The 20596-nt window shown below is 49.7% G+C and overlaps 2 protein-coding genes across 3 annotated transcripts in view; one reads left to right on the top strand and one right to left on the bottom strand.

Annotated features, from left to right (window-relative positions):
• MRTFA (myocardin related transcription factor A) overlaps positions 1 to 5094 on the top strand; it is a 97815-nt gene extending 92721 nt beyond the window's left edge. Inside the window, exon 16 of the mRNA XM_039391407.1 lies at positions 306 to 5094. Coding sequence (XP_039247341.1) covers positions 306 to 799 — 494 coding nt within the window. The 3' untranslated portion in view covers positions 800 to 5094. The remainder of the gene's footprint in view (positions 1 to 305) is intronic.
• Positions 5037 to 20596, bottom strand: part of SGSM3 (small G protein signaling modulator 3) — a 29196-nt gene continuing 13636 nt past the window's right edge. For both annotated transcript variants that reach the window (XM_039391423.1, XM_039391422.1), the window contains 18 exons: positions 20256 to 20464; positions 20001 to 20108; positions 18916 to 19059; positions 18334 to 18529; positions 17975 to 18120; positions 16810 to 17037; positions 15878 to 15932; positions 12275 to 12402; positions 11814 to 11969; positions 11210 to 11264; positions 10731 to 10780; positions 9356 to 9508; positions 9188 to 9258; positions 8799 to 8847; positions 8496 to 8581; positions 8029 to 8151; positions 6591 to 6651; positions 5037 to 6242 (listed from right to left, as the gene is read on the bottom strand). In XM_039391423.1, coding sequence (XP_039247357.1) covers positions 6159 to 6242; positions 6591 to 6651; positions 8029 to 8151; positions 8496 to 8581; positions 8799 to 8847; positions 9188 to 9258; positions 9356 to 9508; positions 10731 to 10780; positions 11210 to 11264; positions 11814 to 11969; positions 12275 to 12402; positions 15878 to 15932; positions 16810 to 17037; positions 17975 to 18120; positions 18334 to 18529; positions 18916 to 19059; positions 20001 to 20108; positions 20256 to 20464 — 2102 coding nt within the window. In that variant the 3' untranslated portion in view covers positions 5037 to 6158. The remainder of the gene's footprint in view (positions 6243 to 6590; positions 6652 to 8028; positions 8152 to 8495; positions 8582 to 8798; positions 8848 to 9187; positions 9259 to 9355; positions 9509 to 10730; positions 10781 to 11209; positions 11265 to 11813; positions 11970 to 12274; positions 12403 to 15877; positions 15933 to 16809; positions 17038 to 17974; positions 18121 to 18333; positions 18530 to 18915; positions 19060 to 20000; positions 20109 to 20255; positions 20465 to 20596) is intronic.

Genomic DNA, 20596 nt, shown 5'->3' with positions numbered 1-20596 from the left:
GGGCAGTAGTCATTAAGGCACTGAGATGCCAGTCAGACATTTGGTATGACTGTGATTCTCAGTGGCTCTGTTGCATCAGATCTGGGCACATGGCTTCTGAGATACTGGACTGAGACTGAATTCCTCAGGGGTGGGCTGAAAACTACCTGTAGCAAGGCAAGCACAGGATGAGTTTCCTTATCCCGCTGGTGGTCAGTGATGGCTCAGTCTCAGGGGGCTCCTGTGGCCCTGGTGGGTGGGAGGGATCCTTCTGATGTTCAGCCAGGCTTTTCCTCACCTGGCCTGCCTGGTTGTTCCCTGTACAGAGATTTCTGCTGACTTCAAGGATCAGTCATCCCCAGCTGGGAAAGAACCACCTGTGGCCTGCTCCCCACCACCCAGCAGCCACCATTCCTCAGAGCTGGCGGTGCCAGTGTCCTTGGGGCAGCCGGTGCTCGTGGGCCGGCTGGAGGACTTCCTGGAGAGCAGCACCGGCCTCCCACTGCTGACAGCAGGCCATGATGGGCCGGAGCCCCTGTCCCTGATTGATGACCTCCACAGTGAGATGCTGAGCAGCTCGGCCATCCTGGACCACCCGCCTTCACCTATGGACACCTCGGAATTGCACTTTGCTCACGAGCCATCTGGGAGCATAACCCTGGATCTGGCTGAGGCTAACTTGGACAGCATGGACTGGCTGGAGCTGCCAGGGGGGCCTGTCATGAGCCTGGCTCCTCTGAGCACCGCAGCTCCCAGCCTCTTTTCCACAGACTTCCTTGATGGACACGATCTGCAGCTGCACTGGGATTCTTGCTTGTAATTCTGTGAGCAGAGACTGAAGGGAATGGGAGTGGGAGGGCACAGGCATGCAGGGGGAAGAGGCCAGTCAACCAAAAAAAAACAAACAAGGTCCCAGTATTTGTACTCCTCCCCTAACAGTGTCCTTCCTGCATGAAGCCGGCAGTGGGCCAGGCCAGGGCAGGGAGAACTGCTGCTGCAGGGGGAAGAAGCTGCAAGAGCTGTGGGGCTGGTGGCCTCCTGCCCACTCCATGCAGCCTGACCCAGCCCAGGTGAGAGCAGAGCCGGCAGCCCCTCCTCCTCCAGGCAGGAGCAGTGATGGCAGTGCATTGCAGCCAGGAATGAGTTCCCTCACGTGGGACAGAGCTGGGCCTGAGCTGTTTCCAGAAGCAGCACTCTGCACCTTTCTGGGATTGGCAGATAAAGGGGGTTGTGCTGCCCCAGCACGGTTGGTCTTAACGGTTGATCTTAACGGCTGAGGAAGGGGATCCTACCTCTGGAACAGGACACAAAAGCAGGAGAGCTGGCTGGGGGTCTGGAGTGGCTGCCCTCTGCACCACCTGCTGTCTGTCAGAGGAGGGTCTGATCTGCCTCAGGGGTGTGAGGAGCTCGGCAGAACAGGCACCTTTTCTAAATGTAGCCAAAGGGGGAACCAGGGTGACCCACCAACCTGGTAATGTCTAAGCTGGTTTCCCAAATATTGCTGAGCTTTGCAGAGGCCTGACTGCCTGCTTGCTTCACTCACCTTGGGCTGCAAAACAGATTTTTAAGGTGCTAAAATGAGGTCTTTATATGTTAAAACCGCTGTCAGTCACACCCCATTGCCCCCAGCTTCCACAGCACTTGTGACATCCCCAGGTGAGCAGGGCAGTCAGGCTGTGGCAGGAGTAGGGACAAGAAAGCGCCTGCGTGCCCTGGGGAGCTGGTAAGGGGCACAGCTGGCAATAAGCAACATATCATTGGGGGCCACGTGCAATCTGTTCTCCTGCCTTTGCTGTGTTGGTACCTCACTGTAGCAGGTGCCCCAGGGGAAAAAAGCAGCTGGGGATAGATGTCAGACCCAGTAGGTGAGAAAGGGGAAGTGGCACTGCAAAAGGGGGGTTGTATGGCATGGCACAGGTCCTGGCTCAGTAGTGCAACTGTGAGGGCCCCTTTCTGGGGAGAAGTGCAGGCCTAAAAGCAAATACTGGACAGCTGACCTCTGCTCTTCCTTTCCTCCTGTCCCATGGGGTAAAAGGCAAAAGTAAATGGCAGCTTAGTGTGAGCTGGTGCCCTGTGTCCCTGCAGGGCCCCGGGTTGGTGCCTCGGGGTAACTGCTGAATGAGGAGTGGGTGGAAAAGCACCCAAAGCCCTCCAGAGCCATGATGATACTATTCCCTGTGCGGGGTTCTGGGTTGGAAACCCAGGCCTGTGGCTCACTCTTGTGCGGTTACTCCTGGTAAATTCCTCTGTTAGTAGTAGCTCATGGCCATACATGTCCCTGAGCAGGTGGGACATGGCTTAGGTGGCCCCATGCAGCCACCTCGCTGCACAGCTGTCCCAGCTTTGGCACTAAGCTGGGTCCAGGCTGCTCTGGCTCAGTGAGGTGGGGGAAGCCATAGCTTCTGAAATCATACACACTGAGGTACTGACCCTGCTCAGGCAATGAAAGGATCAGCCACCATCCTCAATATCTGCTTGAGGATGCTGTCCCATCTTTCCCTTTCACTGGGCTGCAATGCTTCCTGCTGGGGAGGGGTAGCTGTGAGCAGCCACATGCTGCTCCCCTGCACCTTTGGTACATGGGCCTCTTCATGAGGCTGAGCCACAGGAGTGTTGGTACTTCTGCTCCATGGAGGAGCAGGTGAATGCCAGCCCTGCATGATGTGCTCTCCCTCAGCCATTAAACTGGCAGCTGGCTGTAGTCATGTCTGTTTGAGCTGGGAGAAACTCCTGCTTTCCTGAGCCCTATTTGCTTGTTAACTGCATGGGGAGCCACTTTCTTAATCATTTGCAGGGGGAGCCTGCTGGCAGCTTCCTTCCTTTCTGCCCCTTTCTCTCTCCTCTCCCCCCCCTCCCCGACTTGTAAGCAAGTCAGAGCCTCTTATCTGCCTCCCTCAGTGTCTGGGCTGGGGAGGACACTGTCCCCCTTCCCCCTAGGCTTTCTGTTGCTCAAGCTACAGCATCACATCCTAAAAGTCAGAATAACAGAGACTGGTGGGCACCCCTTCACTCCCCTGAGCCCTCCCTGAATTCTCTCCTGGTGCAGCCCTGGTGCTGGCTGGGAGCAGTGAGTACATTAGAATCGCCTTGCAGAGCTCCCACCAGCTCCCCCCGAGGGTGGCTGCCCAGCCGTGGGACCAGGTGGGTGCAGGAGGCAAGGGGTTTCTTAGGAGGGCAAGTATGGGTGAGGTTGGGAGGATCTCTGAAATGCTAAGGGGAAAAAGTGAGGCTGCCTGTTTGTCAAACTCTCAAGCAAAATGAGGTTCTTTTAGCCCCCAGTTGCAGTAGCCCTCACAAAAAACAGCTGTGTGATTTCCTTCATACAAATAATTACAAAGCTGCAACCAGTAAATAAAGAATGAAATTATCAAAGTGCAATGAGCTCCTAGAGGAAGGTAGGAGTGCTCCAGCTGCAGTCCTGGCCTGTTACCAATTTACCTCTCCCCTGGGGTTGCTGGTGAAAAGACTGAGCATACGGGTGCCCCCTTTCACCTTTACCCATCCACCTGTCCTGCAGGTGTGAAACTGTAGGAAATTAGTGACCCTGACTTTGCCCAACACACTTGGATTGGCCGATGGGCTGAAAAGGAGCCCAGACGATACAGAACCATGACCTCATCTCTGGAGGAATCCAGCTGACCTGCCAGAGCCTCTCCGCACAAGGGGCTTCTGCCAGGAGAGCAAGTGATAACCCTGTGCCTGTGGGCAGAGGGGAAGATGGTGCCTCAGCCCAGGAAATGTTAGAAAGTCTTTTCCCCAAGCAGTGCCCAGAGCAGGCTTGCCCAGTTCTCTGCTTTCTTACTATTATTTGTTTGAATAATAGTTCAATAGTTCTTTGTCAGAAGAGGTATTCCCCTGGACATACATTTTTGCACCCATTGGGAAAAATGAAGTCTGATGTTCTGCCTCTACCTTGAATGTAATCCTGAATCTTTCTGCTGTAACCACTACTTGTTTGTAATGTGTATTTGACTAGCACGCACTCTCCCTCTTCCACTATGCAGCAAACGGCGAGGGGTGATCAGCACCATCAGAACTGGATGGTGTTGGGGCATCAGATCCAGAGCAAGTTTTCAACTGGAAAAGGATAAAAGTGACAAGTTAATGGGGGAGAGAATCGATCTTTAAATTGAATTATTTTTTCAGTTACAAATATTTGAAAAAAAAATCCATTTTATTAAAAAAATTCCAAACAGCCACGTGCTCAAAAACTTCTCTGCTATGCTGGTGGGAGGCCTTGGGGCCACTCTGCCTTTTCCAGCTAAGGGTGGGTTATCCCTCTGGGTCTTTCTCAAATGTGAAAAAAGCAGCTTAAGTGGTGGTGCCTCATCCTTCTCAGCTGCAGGGAGATTCCCTCAGTGTATGGAAATTACCTACCCTGCAAGCAGAAGTAGGTCTTACACTAGAACAGGGGCAGCTTTTACAGCCTCCCCCAGCCCAGCAGGCTGGTCTGGACCCCAGCTGGTGGTGAGGCGATACTGCCTCTTCCACAGCCACATGCCAAATGAAAAGACTCACTTTGACATCAGTACGGACTCTGCAACTTCCACCCTCCCAAAAGCTTGGGCTTCTCAACAGAGTTCTCCCAAAGGCCTGTGCCCTGTTACTGTCCCACTTTGCAGATAAGACTTCACCTGCTTTTTCTGGAGACACCTGTACAGACAACACTGCTGTCTCCCCTACCCAGCCCTGCTTTCTGCCAGCCCCACTCCCTTTCCTAAGAGCCCTCCTCCTGCAGTGTCCCTACAACACCTAGTTTTCAGTCTTTCTTGCTTTTCTGGGGCTCTGCTGCAGGGCTGCACTTCAGGGAGGGCTGGTGGTGCGGACGCAAGGCAGGGCTGCCACTGCTGGCAGCAGAACTGCCTCTGCCCTGGCTGCTGCCTGACCTCGTGGGCTGCTCTGATGCAAAGAGCTCCCTTGGTACCAGCACAGATTGAGCAGAGACCTCAGTTTGATGCTGGCAGAACCCAGCGCAGAAATGGGGTCGCCATTTTCAAGTGGCAGAAATTAAAAACCTGAGTCCTGGCCCTGTCAAAAAATAAGACAAAGCCCAGCACTCTCCCAAGATGCAGTTTTTATTTACAAACCCACCAAATAAAGGAAAGTAAGAATCTAGTGTCATCCCATGAGTAGTTTGTGCTCACAGACAAGCGCTTTCAGTAGAAAGTCACAGACTCCATATCCAGAGCCACCACCACAAAGCAGCAATTCTCCACTCCTGACCCATGTCCCCACTGCCACTGCAGGGCGAGGAGGATGAGTTAAGTCTCCCTGAGCCAGCTCCAACTTAAACCTTGTCCTGAGCTACAACAGTGCCAAAATATACACGTTCCTGGAGTAAATTTACAGCTTTTTGGTTAACAGTAAAAATCATCTAGAGACTAAAATGACAGCATGAAACACTTGTTTAGGGGAGAGGTTTTTGTCTGCTCCCAGAGGAGACAAGGACCATCCCCTAAGGCTGTTACAGTGGTAACAAGCTGGTAAACTTGGGCAACTCTTGTCAACACCCCACACAGCAGTGCTGGGGAGGTGGGATGATGCTGATGGCAGTTCCCCCTTCTCAGCCCCGGCTCCAGGCCAAAGGAACTTGTCCAAGTGTCCCCCCCACAGAGGGGAGCCCTTGGCTGGCATGGGGAGGGGATGTGCTCTCTCTGCTCCTCTACAGCAATGAGTCTCTCACCAGCCCAACTCCACATGCACCTGCAGTGCCAAGTGCCAACGTCTCCAGCTTTCACACATCAAAGCCACCCTGCAAGGGCTGTCCCCACAGCCACAGCCACGCTCACACACCCACACAGCTGCTGGTCCATGGGGCACGAGGTGCTCTGGCCAGGCTGTTCCCCCAGGCTCTGGTGGGGAGGCAGGGCTGAGGCAAGCAGAAGATGGGGATAGCAGAGATGCAGAAAGCTGGGAGCGGGGCACTTGGTTTTTGTAGCCAGAACACACTTGTCCCTTTGCAGCACTACCCTCGACCATCACCTCCCTTGGGTTGGCGGCTTGGCCTCTTGGCGCTGCTGCCATCTGTCCCAGGTGGTCTGGCAGCCCCCTCCCGAGGGGGATTTTGTCACAGATACAAGTGAGTGGGGTGGGGGAGGGCAAGGGGTGAGACATGACAGGGGTGGGGGAGAGGAGTGTGTGCAGTCGAGAAGGTTTCCCAGGATGGGGTGGGGTGGGGGTCACCCATCTATGTCCCAGCTGAAGAGATGGTGCTTCACGAGCATGTCCTGCACTCCTTCCTTCAGTGGTTTCTTCTCCTTCTCCTGCAGGATGACAGAGACCTGGGTGAGTGCACCACACCCAGAAAAGGGAAGGTCTTGTCTGCGGGCAGAGCCCAAGCACACAGAGATCTCCAGCACTTTGCAGCCTTTGCACTTCCCACCTCTGCACAGCTGAAACAGGGAGAGGCCCTGCGGTTTGGAGAGCACCAGGGAAGGGGGGGCCTGCCATTTCCCTCTGCCCCAGCTGGGCAGTGGCAAGCAGCCCCATCCACAGCCTCTGGTGCCGGCTCAAGAGGAGGCAGGGGATGGGCTAGAGGACAAAGCTGGGAGAGGGAGGCAGTAAGCAAAGCCCCTAGTTGAGTGAGAGAATGAGAGATGCCACCTACTTACCTCCCTCTTTATTGGCAGCTCCCAGTCCTGAGAGAGGCTGAAGGCAAATTTGCAGAGGACCCTGCAACGGAAATGGAAGAGAGCTATGGTAAAACATACCCACCCACCCAGATCACACTCCCAGCCTGTGCCCATAACTGCTGCCCCAGGCACAGCAATGCACTGTCTCCTCAGCTTGTCCCGGCATGCTACTAAGCTTACAAGGATGAAATTCCTTGTTGGATAGTGTTGAAAAGACAGCAGCAGTCACTCATTCCCTATTTACCCATCGCTGGGCTTCACATCTTGCCAGGCCCAGGCTGGGAAGAGAAGCTTGAAGATGTGACTCAAGTGCAGCCCCTACAGAGCCTGGTACAGCAGCACAGGGAGGCAGGGGCAGCCCTGGGCTCTGGGGCACTGCAGACACGCCTGGCTAAGGGCTGCACGCAGCTAGCAATGGGGGTTGAAGGTTCACTCTCCAAAAAACAGATCCCTGCCAGCAGCACCTCAGAGTTTCTGCAGCCCTGCCTCTCTCCCTGGAGTAAGAGAAGTGTCCTGACTCCCATGCAGAAGTGCTGCAAGGAGTTGGAACAGGGAGCTCCCTTGCTGGCTTGGCCAAGTACGACATAAGACATGAACCAGTCCCACTCAGTCCTTCGGCTGTGCTGAACTGGCACTGCCCCCATGCTGTGAGAAAGCAGCCACAGGACACGCAGCACAGAGGGGGAGAGAGCCCCCTCCCATTCAGCAGCAGCGCAAGGAGAACCCTGTGGTATGTACACACAGGCCTGCTCTGGATAAAGATGCTCCCACTGGGTCCAAAGGCAACTTGATGGTGCAGACAAAAGCCAGTTCTCCCAGAATGGCAGCAGCAACCAGGCTGGAGCAGTGGTGATGGCAGCTCCCTGGGACTTCACCTGGCTTTGCAGAGTGCAGGAAGACCAGGAGTACACCCATGGATGTGTGCCCTGGTCTCCAACTGATGTGCTTTGTGTGAGCTCGGGCACTAAAGCTGCTTCCAGCCCCTGACATCACTCCCTTGCTTAACCAGGGAGTCAGTCGATGACCGAGTCCTTCTCAGCCAATGACAGTCCGACTGTCTTCCTAGCACATTCCCTGTTCCCTGCTTGGACTTACGGTGGCTGGCAGAGGACATAGGGTGGAAAAGGCAGTCTCTCCATCAGAGCAGTTGCAGGACACAGCAGGAGGTTACTGCCAGGCAAAGGTTACATGCTTGTCACAACAGGTCCCCAGCAGCCAAGCTCTGCTCTTGGATCAGGCAGGCACAGTACCTTGTATTAAACCATCTAGAGAGCTGCTGCTGCCTCAGCACACAGTAGGAAATTTCTGGGCAGCCCATGCTGTGACACACTGGAGAGGGCCCAAACCCAGCCACAGCAAGGGCCACCTCCTGCAGAGAAGGAAATCCATTCCAGACCCTGCCCATAGGGACACTTACCTCAGCTCACATTTGATCTGCACCCAGCCGGGACTGCGCAGGAATGACCAGGGATGGAACCACTTCTCCACGGTCTGCAGGCTTGAGCACAGCACCTCCAGCCACAAATGCAGCACCTGCTCACTGCAGCAATGGGGTAGAGGCATGTTACTCAGCTGAAACCAGGGAAAGAACCCACATCCCTCTGGGATTGTCTATTTTCAGCCCAAGCCTTGACCCCAGTCCTGTCCCCAGTGGGAACAGGATAACCCAGTAAACTTGTGTGAGCCACTCCATGCAAAAGGAACTACTTCTTCCAGCTAGGATTCAGGCCAGCACAGTGAATAAGGAGCAAGTCCCACTCAGTGGCTGCAGTGAGAGGGGGGAAAAAGACACTGTGGCCAAAGGTAGATTGAAACCACTGCTGCCCTTAAGCCCATTGTGTCCCTTCCCAAGCTCCTTGCACCCACAATGGCCAGATGACTCACTTGAGTCCAACACAGATGAGAGAACGAAGCTTCACGTCCATCTGTGCATGTGCAGCATCGTGTGTCATGTTCACAGCCTGAACTGCCTGCAGGGAGGGAAGATGTGGTTACCACTGGGCAGCCATTTCAGCAACACAGCTATACTCTGCCCTCTCTGGAGCTCCCACCCTCACCAGTGCCACCTGCTAGCACCAGAGGAGCTGAGAAAGTTTGTGATATTCTCGAGCATCTCCCCCCAGCAGCCTCCACAGGAAATTTCCTGCAAGTAGGAGCTGGGCTGAGTGGGCTCAGGGCAGCACTCACCCGGTAAAGCAGCTCCTCTGGAGTGAGGACTTTGCCATCTTCATCAAGCCTGTAAAGATCACAGCAGAGACTTAGCTAACCCCAGAACCACCCTGGGCACACACAGGCCTTTCCTGCTTCATATCACAACAGCTCTCTTGCTACTGCTGAGCCCACAGGGCCTCTGCTCCCTTGCCCAGGGAGCAAGATACAGATCCAGATGCAAACACAGGAGCTCAGGGAAGGGAACAAGAGCCACTGCTGGCCCCAAGTCAGCACAGGCACAACCACAACCGCAGGAAGATGAGGCAGACCATGACCTTTCCCAAGGTGCAGAGCAGCATCAGTTTGATGAGCAGGCAGGGGCAGGGCATAGACCCATCCACTTGGTGTGACTGAAGTGGCCTTACCTGTAAGTCTTGCAGAGCACAAGGCGAGAATACACAGAGTCAAAGTCCCGTTCCACTTCGCGGCTTGCAGCCTAGAGGAGCAGAGGGACAGTCAGCACACTGCCCTACAACCCCCTCACCTCAGCCCTCTGGCAACACTGCCCCACAAAAGAAACTGGGACATCTCACCTCTTCAATGAACAGCCAAGGGTGGCAGGGCCCTCCCAGCAGAGATGGCTTCTTCAATCCATGTTCAAATATGGACTTCAAGGCTGGACAAAGCGTTCCTCGCACCAAGTCGGTCACTCCTTCCGTGACTGAGTCATCTCCAGCAATGGAGTACTGAGGAACACGAAGAGCCAGCTCTCAGCATACTGGTGAGGGGGCAGAGCATGGAGGTGGTCCACTCACCTACACCTTCACTGCACAGATCAATTCCACTGCCAGGTGCCAGCCAGCCCCCACCTCCTTTACCCCTTATGTGCTTGCATAAGGCACCATGTTCTGTGCTGTTGCTTGGAGATCTGCTGGGACACCAGGACCTTTGTCCTTTGGTGGTCCCCAGGAGACCACACAGGTGATCCCAGCACCATCGTGGCAGTGTTCAGCATGTTGGAACTTCTGTGGTTTGGTGTGACACTGACTGAGCTAAGGTATGGAGAGGGACTTGCACTGAGGGTCTCTGGGACTCTGTAAACTGCTAAATGTCAAGACGAATAGGGACAGACAGGAATTTCCAGGTCAGGGGGGATATTGTGTTAACAATCCTATGAGTGGGATCCTCTCTGTTTCCACAGTTAGGAGGAGAAACGCTCAGCAGTACAGAGCATGTTTATACACAGAGAGGTGATTTGCATCCAAGGAACCAGCCCTGAGGGGGGGGAGGAAGCAAGTGGGGCTTCGGGTCAGCCTTTGAGCTCTTCCTCACATTCCAAATGCTGAGGAGAAGAGGGAGAACAGGGCCTTCTCCATTTCCCCTGAAAATTGCTTAGGTCAACAGCTGATGATGTCTGTCTCCTACACATTACCTCAGCCTTGGGGACATATTGACGCATCTGTTCTCGATAGGTGGTATCTCACCATTGCCAGCTGTGAGAGGAAGTGAGACAGAATGCCCCCTTGGGCACAGCTGTTTGGGGAGAATTCACTGTCATGGCCACAAAGCATGAGCACAGGCACAACTTCAAAGGAGGAAAAGAACACAAGCAGCAGAGAGAAGACAGAAACACTACCCACAGAATCTTCCTGCCTACCTGCTTGCTGCCTTCTCAGCTTTCTTGAGTTTCATCTCTAGGGTCTTTGCAACCCCAGGCATCCCACACTGGCTGCCCTGGCACCCTCTGGGGCCCTCATTCTCCGCTTGGTCAGCATGAGGAAGTTGAGCAAACAGGCTCAGGAAAATAACCTGCCCCATCACACCACAAAGCGCTCAATAGCCAGAAAGAGCAAACAGACCGAAGGAGGGAAATACATGGCTCCCTTCATCTGTATTTTTTTCAGTTACAACATAACTCTTTATTTTAATGTGGGGAGTTTTTTGTAGTTCTGTTTTTTTTTTAATTACCTCTTTACTCCGCTCATCCAAGATTTCCACAAATTTTGCAGGAAACCAACCTACAAAGAGAGGACAAAGAGATAAGCCTGACAAAGACACTGAGAAATCCCTACAGAGAGCCCAGTGGGAGCTGAGAATAAATCAGAGTTCACAGGGCCCAACCCCAAAGAAGGAAGTGAGCAGCCTCAAAATACAATATTTAAGGCAACTGCATGAGGAAACCAATTACAGGACACTGTCTACATGCAGCAGTGATGACATGCATCCAAACACCCTGTGCCAGAAGAATGGAGCCTAAACTTGCTATTTGCAAGAAGTAACCAGGTCACTGCTCTCATACCCTGCTTTAGCATTTCTTCTGTCCCTGGCAGATACTCTGGGTACCTGACAGAGCCTTTGCTGCAAATGTATGAGAGCAGCTGCTGTGGATGAATGGATGCTCTGCATCCGGGCCCCACTTTCCCCAGTGCAACCCATCCTGTTCTCACCTCTCAGTCCATTCAGCTCTCCCACCCAACAGTGCTCATCCTTCTGGGAAATGATCTGAAAAACAGGGAGAGGAAATCAGTTGAAGAGAGTGCAGTGGCAGGAGGGCTACAGCTGCCCAGCTGTGTGTCCACAATGACAAACTGCTTTCTTCTCAACTGTTTTTTCAACACTCTCTTCTCATGTGGCTTGGGGCCTTCAAAGGCACAAAGCTACTGCAAACACAACGTTACCCCTGTTCTCCCCAGTTTCAGATGGGACACCCACAGCTAAAATGCAAATGGATGCTTTTACAGTCTTACCACAGCTCCGTGCACAGTGTTAAACCAGGACTTGTGTTGGATCAAATTCGCCTTTTGCACAGCTCTGACAGCCAGGAAAGGGACTTTGTGGTGGCAGTGAGAATGACCCACAAGACAACACTCACAGGAACACACTGCCTCACCCCCAGGCAGCCCCCAAAACACCAGCTGCTTCTCTTGGGCTCCTAACTGGGCTCTGAGTTTATCTCCTCCCTTCTTTCCCTGCAGAAGAGGTAGTGCAGTGTCCCAAACAATCTGGGTCTGCGTGGTCCTGCCCTGGTCCCTGTCTCACAGGCTGACGCACCGTGATGATGTCGTTCTTGCGGAAGCCCAGCTCATCGTCATCGTGGCGCTCAAAGTCCAGCAGTGCCTTGGCTCGCCGGCGGCGGTTGCGAGAACAGGCCACGTAGTTCTCGTGGTCCCGCTGGTGGCTCTCCATGCTGTAGTCTGGAGTCAGATCCTAGCACACATGTAGATGAGAGCAGAGAGGAATGAATAGCAACAGGTGACTCCCAGCTGATCTGCCAAAGTTTGCATGCCGCTGTTCCCACACCTTTTCCTGCTCCTAGCCAGCAGACAACATCCCAGCACAGCCTTCCTCCACCAGGGATGGGTTAAGCAAGCCTCACCCTCTACCCGTTACACCCGGCATGTTCCTTCTCAAGCCCACATTTCAGGAGCATTTGAACAGTCCTGTCCTGTGGTGGACACTCAACACTCATGCCTGGATCACACAGCAGTGCATATCTAGCTGTTTCCACTCACAATGCTGCAGTTCTTGGGATCCACACACTGGAAGTGCCGTGCCACCTGGAGAATGGCCTCACGCAGATCAGCCACCAGCTCCGTCTGCTTGATGTTCTTGGCTTTCAGTGCCTCCAGATCATCATCCCCTGGTGGAGCCCATGCAGCAAAAGAGAAGGCGAGGAAAGGAAATCAGGTACAAGGTGTTTATTTTTTGTTAACATTAGAAATCATTGATTCTGCAGAAATCAGAAAAGCCTGACATCAGATACTGCCAATCTATTCAATAATGTAAATAGCAAATACCAATTTGACTGGATCAAATGTTAAGGATATGATATTTCAAACCACATATGGAACTCAAAGATGTCATTTTTGGTCTGCCTGGGAAACTCATACCAAGGTACTACTTCAAAGAAGTGTCTACAATATATAGTTGGCTGAATGGTGGGACACAAAACTGGGGAACTTGCAATAATCCTCTCCAACTGAAAGTCACTTGAAACTGAATCACCTGTTGGTTGAACTACTTCTGATATTTGTATAACTCACTGGATGAGAGCATATTCTTCACCGAGTCTTGAAAGAGATTTGAAAAACCATGACAGCCCATTTTCCTGTGCCAGTCTAGAAGCCAGAGCCACAAGAGAAAAGTCACCACCTGCTTAAGACCTCAACCTCCCTAAGAGCCAGATTTCAAAGGTTTGGATTGTATAGAAACAGTCATAAGGACAAAGTAAAAGTTGATAATTCACCCAGGAGTTTTTACAGCCTATCTCTATTACTTTATGCAAAAAGATATCTAATGGCATGGATTCTTTAGACAGTTAATGTATCTGAATGCCAGAAATACTGGGTACATGATGTTTGGGAACAATGAATCATTTGTTTCTTTTTCTAAAAAAAATCAGTTTGTTTTAAATTCAAAATGTATTTTCATACATCTTTGTCATATATTTTTCCTCTCTCTATAATATAGTGAAGATGTGGTAGCTTGATTAACAAAATCAACATTTAAAACAATGAATTTTTCACTGAACTCCAATGTTTATACAAACACAGCTTCTACTCAGGACCCAAGTAAATAACTGGCTAGCAAATTAGTACTCTGCTTATCTTTTAACAGCATTGCAGAAAACAATACAAATAAAGCGTGGTCTGAGCTGTACAGCTACTGCAACAGCTTAACACATTAAGTTTCTGCTTATTGAAAAGTGACTAAATATCTTTTAATCATGTGATCCTAATTGAAAGGACCCAAACTTTAGAAACGTAAATAGAAGCACAAAATTAGGTTTAAAATTATTTTTATAATTGTTTTTTGTTTGCTAAATTAAATGATTGGAGAATCAGACACACAAATCTTAAGAGAAAACTGAACCTTGCTTCTAGACTAAAAAAAACTGTAGGCCATAGTTACTCGCAGTCTAATCAACAAAAAACTAACAAAATCTCCTCCTCTGTGGTCGGGGGCAGGAAACAGAGCGTGCATGAACTCTCACTACAGATTCAGAGACACAAAGATTGTAAATAGATAGGTTATCAGGTAGACATTGGGGATTCCCAGAAAATTCGTGTGATTAAAATAGAATGCGACTAAAGAAGAAACCCAACCACAGCTGCACTAGCTCTGTGGGCTGCCCTCATTTACATAGATCACCGATTCTTTCTGTCATCATTCAGTCCCATCTGGCCAAAATACCATGCTCTTCCCTCTGCATTCAGATCAATCCCCCCAAAACACAAGCAGAAGACATGGGAAGCATTATCCCATCTTAGAAGGTAGACTGTACAGAGGAAAGCAACTGGTGTTTCTACCAGATTCACCTCACTGCACTCAACATGACTGCACCTACATTTCCAAACAGGAAACCAGTGCGTGATCAGCCACATATGAGGAAGCTCTACTTTGAGCCTGTGAAGACTGACTAGCTGCACAGCTGAGCAGAGGAGGACTCTTCTGCATTCCCTTGTTGCAGCACCCATCCAACAGGAAAAGGACAACATGAACATTTTGCTCTCCATCAAATTACTTTTCATTGTTTCTTTTTATTCCGTCATTGGAAATCTGGTTCAACTCCCTGAATCTCAACTAGAGAAAGCCCTGGCTGACCTGATCTAGCGGGAGCAAAAGTCTGGCTTTGAGCAGAAGAGGCTGGAACACAGACAGCGAGAGGTCTCTTCTAAACAATGCTCCTGGGCTTCTGTGACTCCTGTCCAAGTTACTACTACATCTGCATTCACTCTAAGGAAGAAGAATTTAAGCTCTGGGTGAGTTCTTATTCCCTCCCAAACTAAGTACCAGTTCTACACAGTAACTATCACAAGCAGAAGACTTTCCACTGCTCAGTTGTCAGTTCCCAGTATAAGGTGAACTTATCACATCCAACCTTTCCTTCTTCTCACTTGGGCTGAAGTTCTCCATTCTTGTCAACTTCTTGTTTTTAACCAACATTTCAAATACGAAGAATATTGTTAAGTAAAAAACATGACAGTCACTGTACAGAAACCCCACTAAAATGAGAAAACACTATCAATCATCTCGATTCTACCACTGATATATTTTGGAGCTTGAACTTAAACTTTATCTTTGTGCATGTGTATAACTCACTATCACTGTCATAAAATGACTCAAACATAGTAAAGGAGACTGTCTGAGACACAAGAAAGATGCATGTGGCAGCCAAGTTCCCTGCCAGTTCAGTCTGTACTGACTGTAGGATAACATTATATACAAGGGCTCTGAGTTTAGGTCGCTTAAGCAACTTTCCTGCATTTCTTCACTTCTGCATTCTTGACTTTACAGCTTCATTAGTTATTCTACTAGAATTTTTCTCAGTAATGCTCTATGTGGAAGCATAGAGAACATCAGAAAAGCTGTTCTCTGGAAAGACCAGTAAAACACAGATTTATTCAGGCCATTTCAACCACAACAGGAACACTGTTTGAAACCTGTAAACTTAGTATGTTGTCTTCCTCCAGGAAAAAAATTCCTGGGGTGACATGTGGCAACTTCAAGAAAGCTAACCAGTTGCAAGGATGGTGATGACAGTAAGGCTTACAGTAGAAGGGGCTCTAACAGAGTCAAAGAAATAAGTTAGTGTTAAAACCATGAAAAACCTATTCTGGCTGTGTGCTTTCTGGACATATTTTGGCTTAGCTCATAAAGACTCAAAAGTGTTCACAGCACTGAACTCTCAGAGTAAGTAAGGGGAAACAATGACATTTGCATTTATAAATTTTGATGGGTGATGCACTGGACATCCTGCCCTGTCTCAGATCTTCAGAGATGTTCTTGAACCAAGCAGAGTAACATCAGGAAAGTACCACATCCAGCCTGTGGACTGCATATGGTCTGCCAGAGAATGTGTTTGCCCTGTTGGTCAGTGCAAGGACATTACAGCTGGGCTGAGCTGCACCTGTTGTTGCTCACCATTCATGGACTAACAGTCTAAACTAAAATTTCCTTTCTGAGCTCAGATCAAAGCAATCAAGTAGTAAACTGCACTTCTTCCCTCTCATCCTTCAGTTCTGGCTCCCTTCTCTCTCTGCTTTGCTCACTTCCCTCCTTCCTAGGCTGCAACAGCCATCAACAGCACGTGAAGGGCACAGGGTTGTCCTTACCGAAAAGCAGAGAGGTGATGCCAGATTTCCTGCGCTGAGTCCTGCGCCGCACAATCTGAGAGAACGGAAGCGAGAAAACAAAGAGCACACATTAGGAGAGATTTCAGAAATTAAATAAAGCAACCCTCCACACTGGTCAGCTCTGGGTAAGGGGTCCTGACAGCTACCATTAGAAGGGGCAGGCAAGTGAACTGGCAGTTTTCAACAGGAGTTGTTCTAGTCCTAACGCAATGAATCAGCTCCACTGCTTGACCTGTTCCATGTGCAACAGGTTATTTATAGCTTAATTATTATGAAAGCATAATTGAAGTTTGAGAATCAACCACAACTCACGTGAATAATTTAATTTGTTGCCAAAAGCAGCTACACATGTAATTGTATATAAATTTCCAAGTGGATAACTATTATATTTTAGAATTGCAAGTGTCTTGTCTGCAACTGTAGATTTTAGTCCAAGATTAAACACAGTTACATTTTTTATTCAGCTTCTCAAAGGCAGTTGCTGCTGTTTTCTGACTCTACATTCCAAGATTATTTTACTGTACCAGTTTCTTACTAATGGATTAAATCCAGTTCCTACTCTCTGTGTGCTTCAAGCAAATTCTGCCAAAAACATATGTTGTTTCTTTCAGTTTCCATTAATGAAATATGTTACATTTCATCATAACTCTCATTAATGATAATTACAATCAATGCCAATACCTCTTTCATCTGGGGATTTATCAACCAGGACAGATCTGGCAGCATTTCATTAGTATAGACTGTCCTCCAACTTCCCAATACCTTTTCTCCAACAGATGACAAAATTACCCTGGAGCCAAAAATCCTCTCAAACAGGAGGACCTCTTGCTTGCAAACAGAAACAGGGCGGGAATATGTAAGGGAATGGTAAAAGCAGAGCAGCAGAGGCAGGTGGGACTCTGTGCACTCACTTTGGATAAATTGTTGACGGTGGTGCTGGAGTTGAGCAGCTGCCCTTGCTCAGCAATGAGGTAGGCCAAGTGTTTGCGGCGCTGGGTCTCCACTGCCACGTCTGTCAGCGAGCCAGCCACGCGCATGGCCTCCCGCAGCAACACATCTGCGTCTTCAATCTGACTGGGGATGTCTGAGAGCGTGTTGAAGATGGAGGCAGAATTCTCCGACTGGATTAGCTCATCCTCCTGCAACAACACAGTGATTTTTTGCCACACTGAGCAGTGAACACGACAGCTGGGCTCTTGAGGCTGCTAGATGCAGTTTTACTTTCAGTGTACACCTTGGGCAGGTACAACTAGACAATTTCATAAAAAAAACTTCAGTAGAAAAAGTCCAAGATACTTTTGAGAGGGGGATAACATCTTTTACTGCTCTATTGCACCCTCCTCCCAGAATTCTAGCTGGCATTTTTTTGAATCACAGCATTCATCCTTGAAATTAAATCAAATCGGCAAGGAAAAACCAAACCAAACCTATTTGGCACCAACCACTAGGACTGCGCGCAGCAGGGATCTTGCTAGAGATAAAAGAATGGAAGTTGTTCAGTCTCACACACTACAGAGCATCTACCATGTCAAACTGTGCTCCACCTTCCCCTTACTCCCAGCAGGATCTCCCTTGTCCTTCACACAGAAAACTGAACACCAAATTGTTTCCCACATAAAAAGGAAAAGATCAAGCAGTTAAATATAGGTCAGTCAAATCAAATGCAGTCAGAAAAATGCTCATCTCTTAGAGCATTCAATAGTGCCATACAAAGCTTCTCAGATGACCACAAATTTGGCTTTCTCTCTCTCCTCACAGATTGTGCAAAATCGAGGGGTATCTTGGTTTAGGTAAGATGCACCCTCAGGTTGGGATCTAGACTGAATAGAGAGGGGCAGCTGATGAGGTTTAATTATGGGGCAACAAATGATGTATGCACAGGAAACAGCAATTACTAATTTCCGCAAAGTGCCTTAGAAGTTTTTCACAGCCTCCAGTTCCGAAGGCAGCAGGAAGACATCTTCCCTAGCACACTCCCAAATCACATACAGCAAATGGATACTAAACCTTCTTGCCCCTAAATCTCAGAATTAAACATTGAAGTACTATAAAGGAGGAAGAGGAGTGGGGAATCACCTTCATACTTAGCATGCCCAAAGTGACTTGGAACAGCACCAGAGAGCCCTCGTAGAAGAAGAGGTCCCAAATACGCAGCAGCAGCTTGATGTGGACAACACTAGCAAAAGAGGTGAGGAACCAGTGCAAGGTGATCAAGGAGAGCTCTGTGAATAAAAACATGGAAAATAATCACAACAGAAGAAGTCAGTCAACCAGTGAAGATGGACTCTTCTAAGGGCTGTCCTCCATTCACTGCCTCCAGGGTCAAGAGGCTTGCTCCTCTCTCTATTGCTCTCCCTTTGTGAAAAAAGAATAACAGTCTTTGTCTGCATGTCATCCTGGCAAGAAAAGCTACAGTTTCTAGGGCACACTTTTACCAATGTCATGCTCCTGAAGCAGCTTGTCCAGGCGAGGCAAGTACTGCACGATGAGCTGCCGCAGGACACGCTGGTCTGTCTGCACGCCCATGAGAGTGGTACTGAAGTAGGAGGCAGGAACCAATTCCTCAATGATAGCACACATCATCCAGAAGGCATCTTCCTCCTCCAAGAAGAGCAGCAGAGAAGCAGCCACCTAGGATTTTGAAGGAAGAACAACTGCACGTCCTAAGAGGAATAGAACTCTTTCCCCACTTTCTCACGTGGACAGATGGACCAGTATCTAGGTGACAAAAATCTTCCTTCTGCAGCAGCATTCCTGCAGCCTCCACTGAAGGGATTTCTCCTCAGTGTACTGCCTGCACCCTCCCCAACAGACAGACTGAATTCTTCAGTATCTTTGGATATGTGGTGCTACTCTGCTCTCCCTTTCCTAGGAAAAGTATTCCATGTGGAAGGGATTTCTCTTCAGCTCATGTGGAGACCACAGTATCTGGCAGCACTACCTCAAATCATTCGCTCTGCTGTTGCGACCACAGACACATTGATCCCTATTACAAAGACACTCTGAAAGCAGGTTACCATGCCAGTGCCCTGACAATATCCAATCTCTGGGTAGAGCCAGGCAAGTCCCCGTAGTATCCTGCGTAGCCTTGGCACTCCGATACTGTTCATGTTGGAGAAGCAGGCATTGCTGGGCATTGTGCGTAGCAAGTCCTTTTCAATCTGTCAGCCATAAACAAGGACAGAGTCAGCTTGCAGCACCTGAACAACTGCCTTCTGCTATCTGCACTTCCCCATGGCCCCCTGCTTCAGGGAACTCTGCCTCCCACACCCATCCTCAGGCACTGAAGAAGGTGGCCCTGTCCGAGTACCTGAGTCAGTTTAACAACCTTCACTGACAAGAGGGAAAATGCCAGTGCAGACAGTGACTTGCTGACTCCCAAGAAATACTCGTCTAAACTCAGGCCCTAGTTTCACCACTGACAATAGTAAGCACACTAGTTGGGAATTTCACCTGCCTGGATTTCAAGCAAGGCTTCCCGAAAAACCTATTCCAGAGAAAAATCAACAATCTGGCCACATCTGTGAATGAGGACTTAGAGGTGAAGAACCCACAGATCTCCCTTGAGCAGTGCTGTTTCTCCTTCCAACTATTTTGACTCTTCTTGGTGAGAGGTGAACATGTGCAGATCTCAGTTTCTTTTGCTGTTCCCTCCTCCCACAAAAAGGAGAGATCAAAGGAAAACACCCTGAGGAGACCCTGTAAGAGTCTTATTAGTGTTTAGAGACTGTGTTTGGGGGAACAAAGACAGGCCCTGGAAACAGCCACCACAACCTCAACAGAGGTGCATCTGTCAGCCTTTCACCCTTCATTTCTCTCAATGAATATCAGGATGTTTGCTGAGACGCAACTGCAGCACTGTTTTTTAGCCTGCAAGCAGCATGGGTCAAACCCCTTCCCTGCTGTCCTAGGAAGAAGCAGAGCTGCACAGTTGCTACTCCAGCAAAACAAAGGAGAAATATGCCTCACAGGATTAAGGTTTAGCAGGATTCAACCACATGTCCTCTCAAGTCCCTGCTGCAGGTGTCAGGCAGACACCCCTTCCTTCTCACACAGCTGCTCTTGCCCTTCTCCCCACTCAGCATTAGGAAGTTTCTCCCACCTGTTTGGCAGCAATGGTTTCATCGTTAGAGCTGTTTTTTATAATATCCCGATATGACATCTCTGAGTTCCTCTTCTTCTGCAAAGCCCCTGAAAGGCGCATCCACAGCTGGGGGGACAGGGTGAACAGAGATAGGAGGAGTCACTCAGACAAACACAGAAAGTCGTGAGCTGGTAGCCTCTCAACCAAGAGATCTCACTCCACTATCTCTTACTCCAGGCAGGAGCGCCCACCCAGAACAGGCAGCACTCTCACCTGTGGCCTCATGCTATGTGGGATGCCAGCTAGCACCAGGGAGCGCAGCTTGTCTGAATGGGGTAGGGTAACTTCAATTTTGTCCCAGGTGAGGTCGCCCACGTCATGGTTGTGTGTGAATTCCAGATGAGCCTGCCACTTGAGCCTCTGCTGCGGTTCCTCCGTCAGTGGGACCCCCAGAAGCTTGCTGGAGTTTGGCTCAGCACCATCTGCTTCAGCAAATGGAAGGGAAAGGAATGGAGACAAATGAGACAGGGAACAGGAGAGAGAACAAACACAAGGCAGAGTGGGGAATAGGATGGCCATCTGAAAAAAGCACATTAAAAACATTCACGTCTTCC

The sequence above is a fragment of the Pipra filicauda genome, unplaced genomic scaffold (assembly GCF_003945595.2).
Source record: "Pipra filicauda isolate LSUMZ 115617 unplaced genomic scaffold, ASM394559v2 scaffold95_size2449627_pilon, whole genome shotgun sequence".
Taxonomy (NCBI): domain Eukaryota; kingdom Metazoa; phylum Chordata; class Aves; order Passeriformes; family Pipridae; genus Pipra; species Pipra filicauda.
Note: the sequence above shows the minus strand (reverse complement) of the source record. Positions and strands in the feature narration are given on the sequence as shown.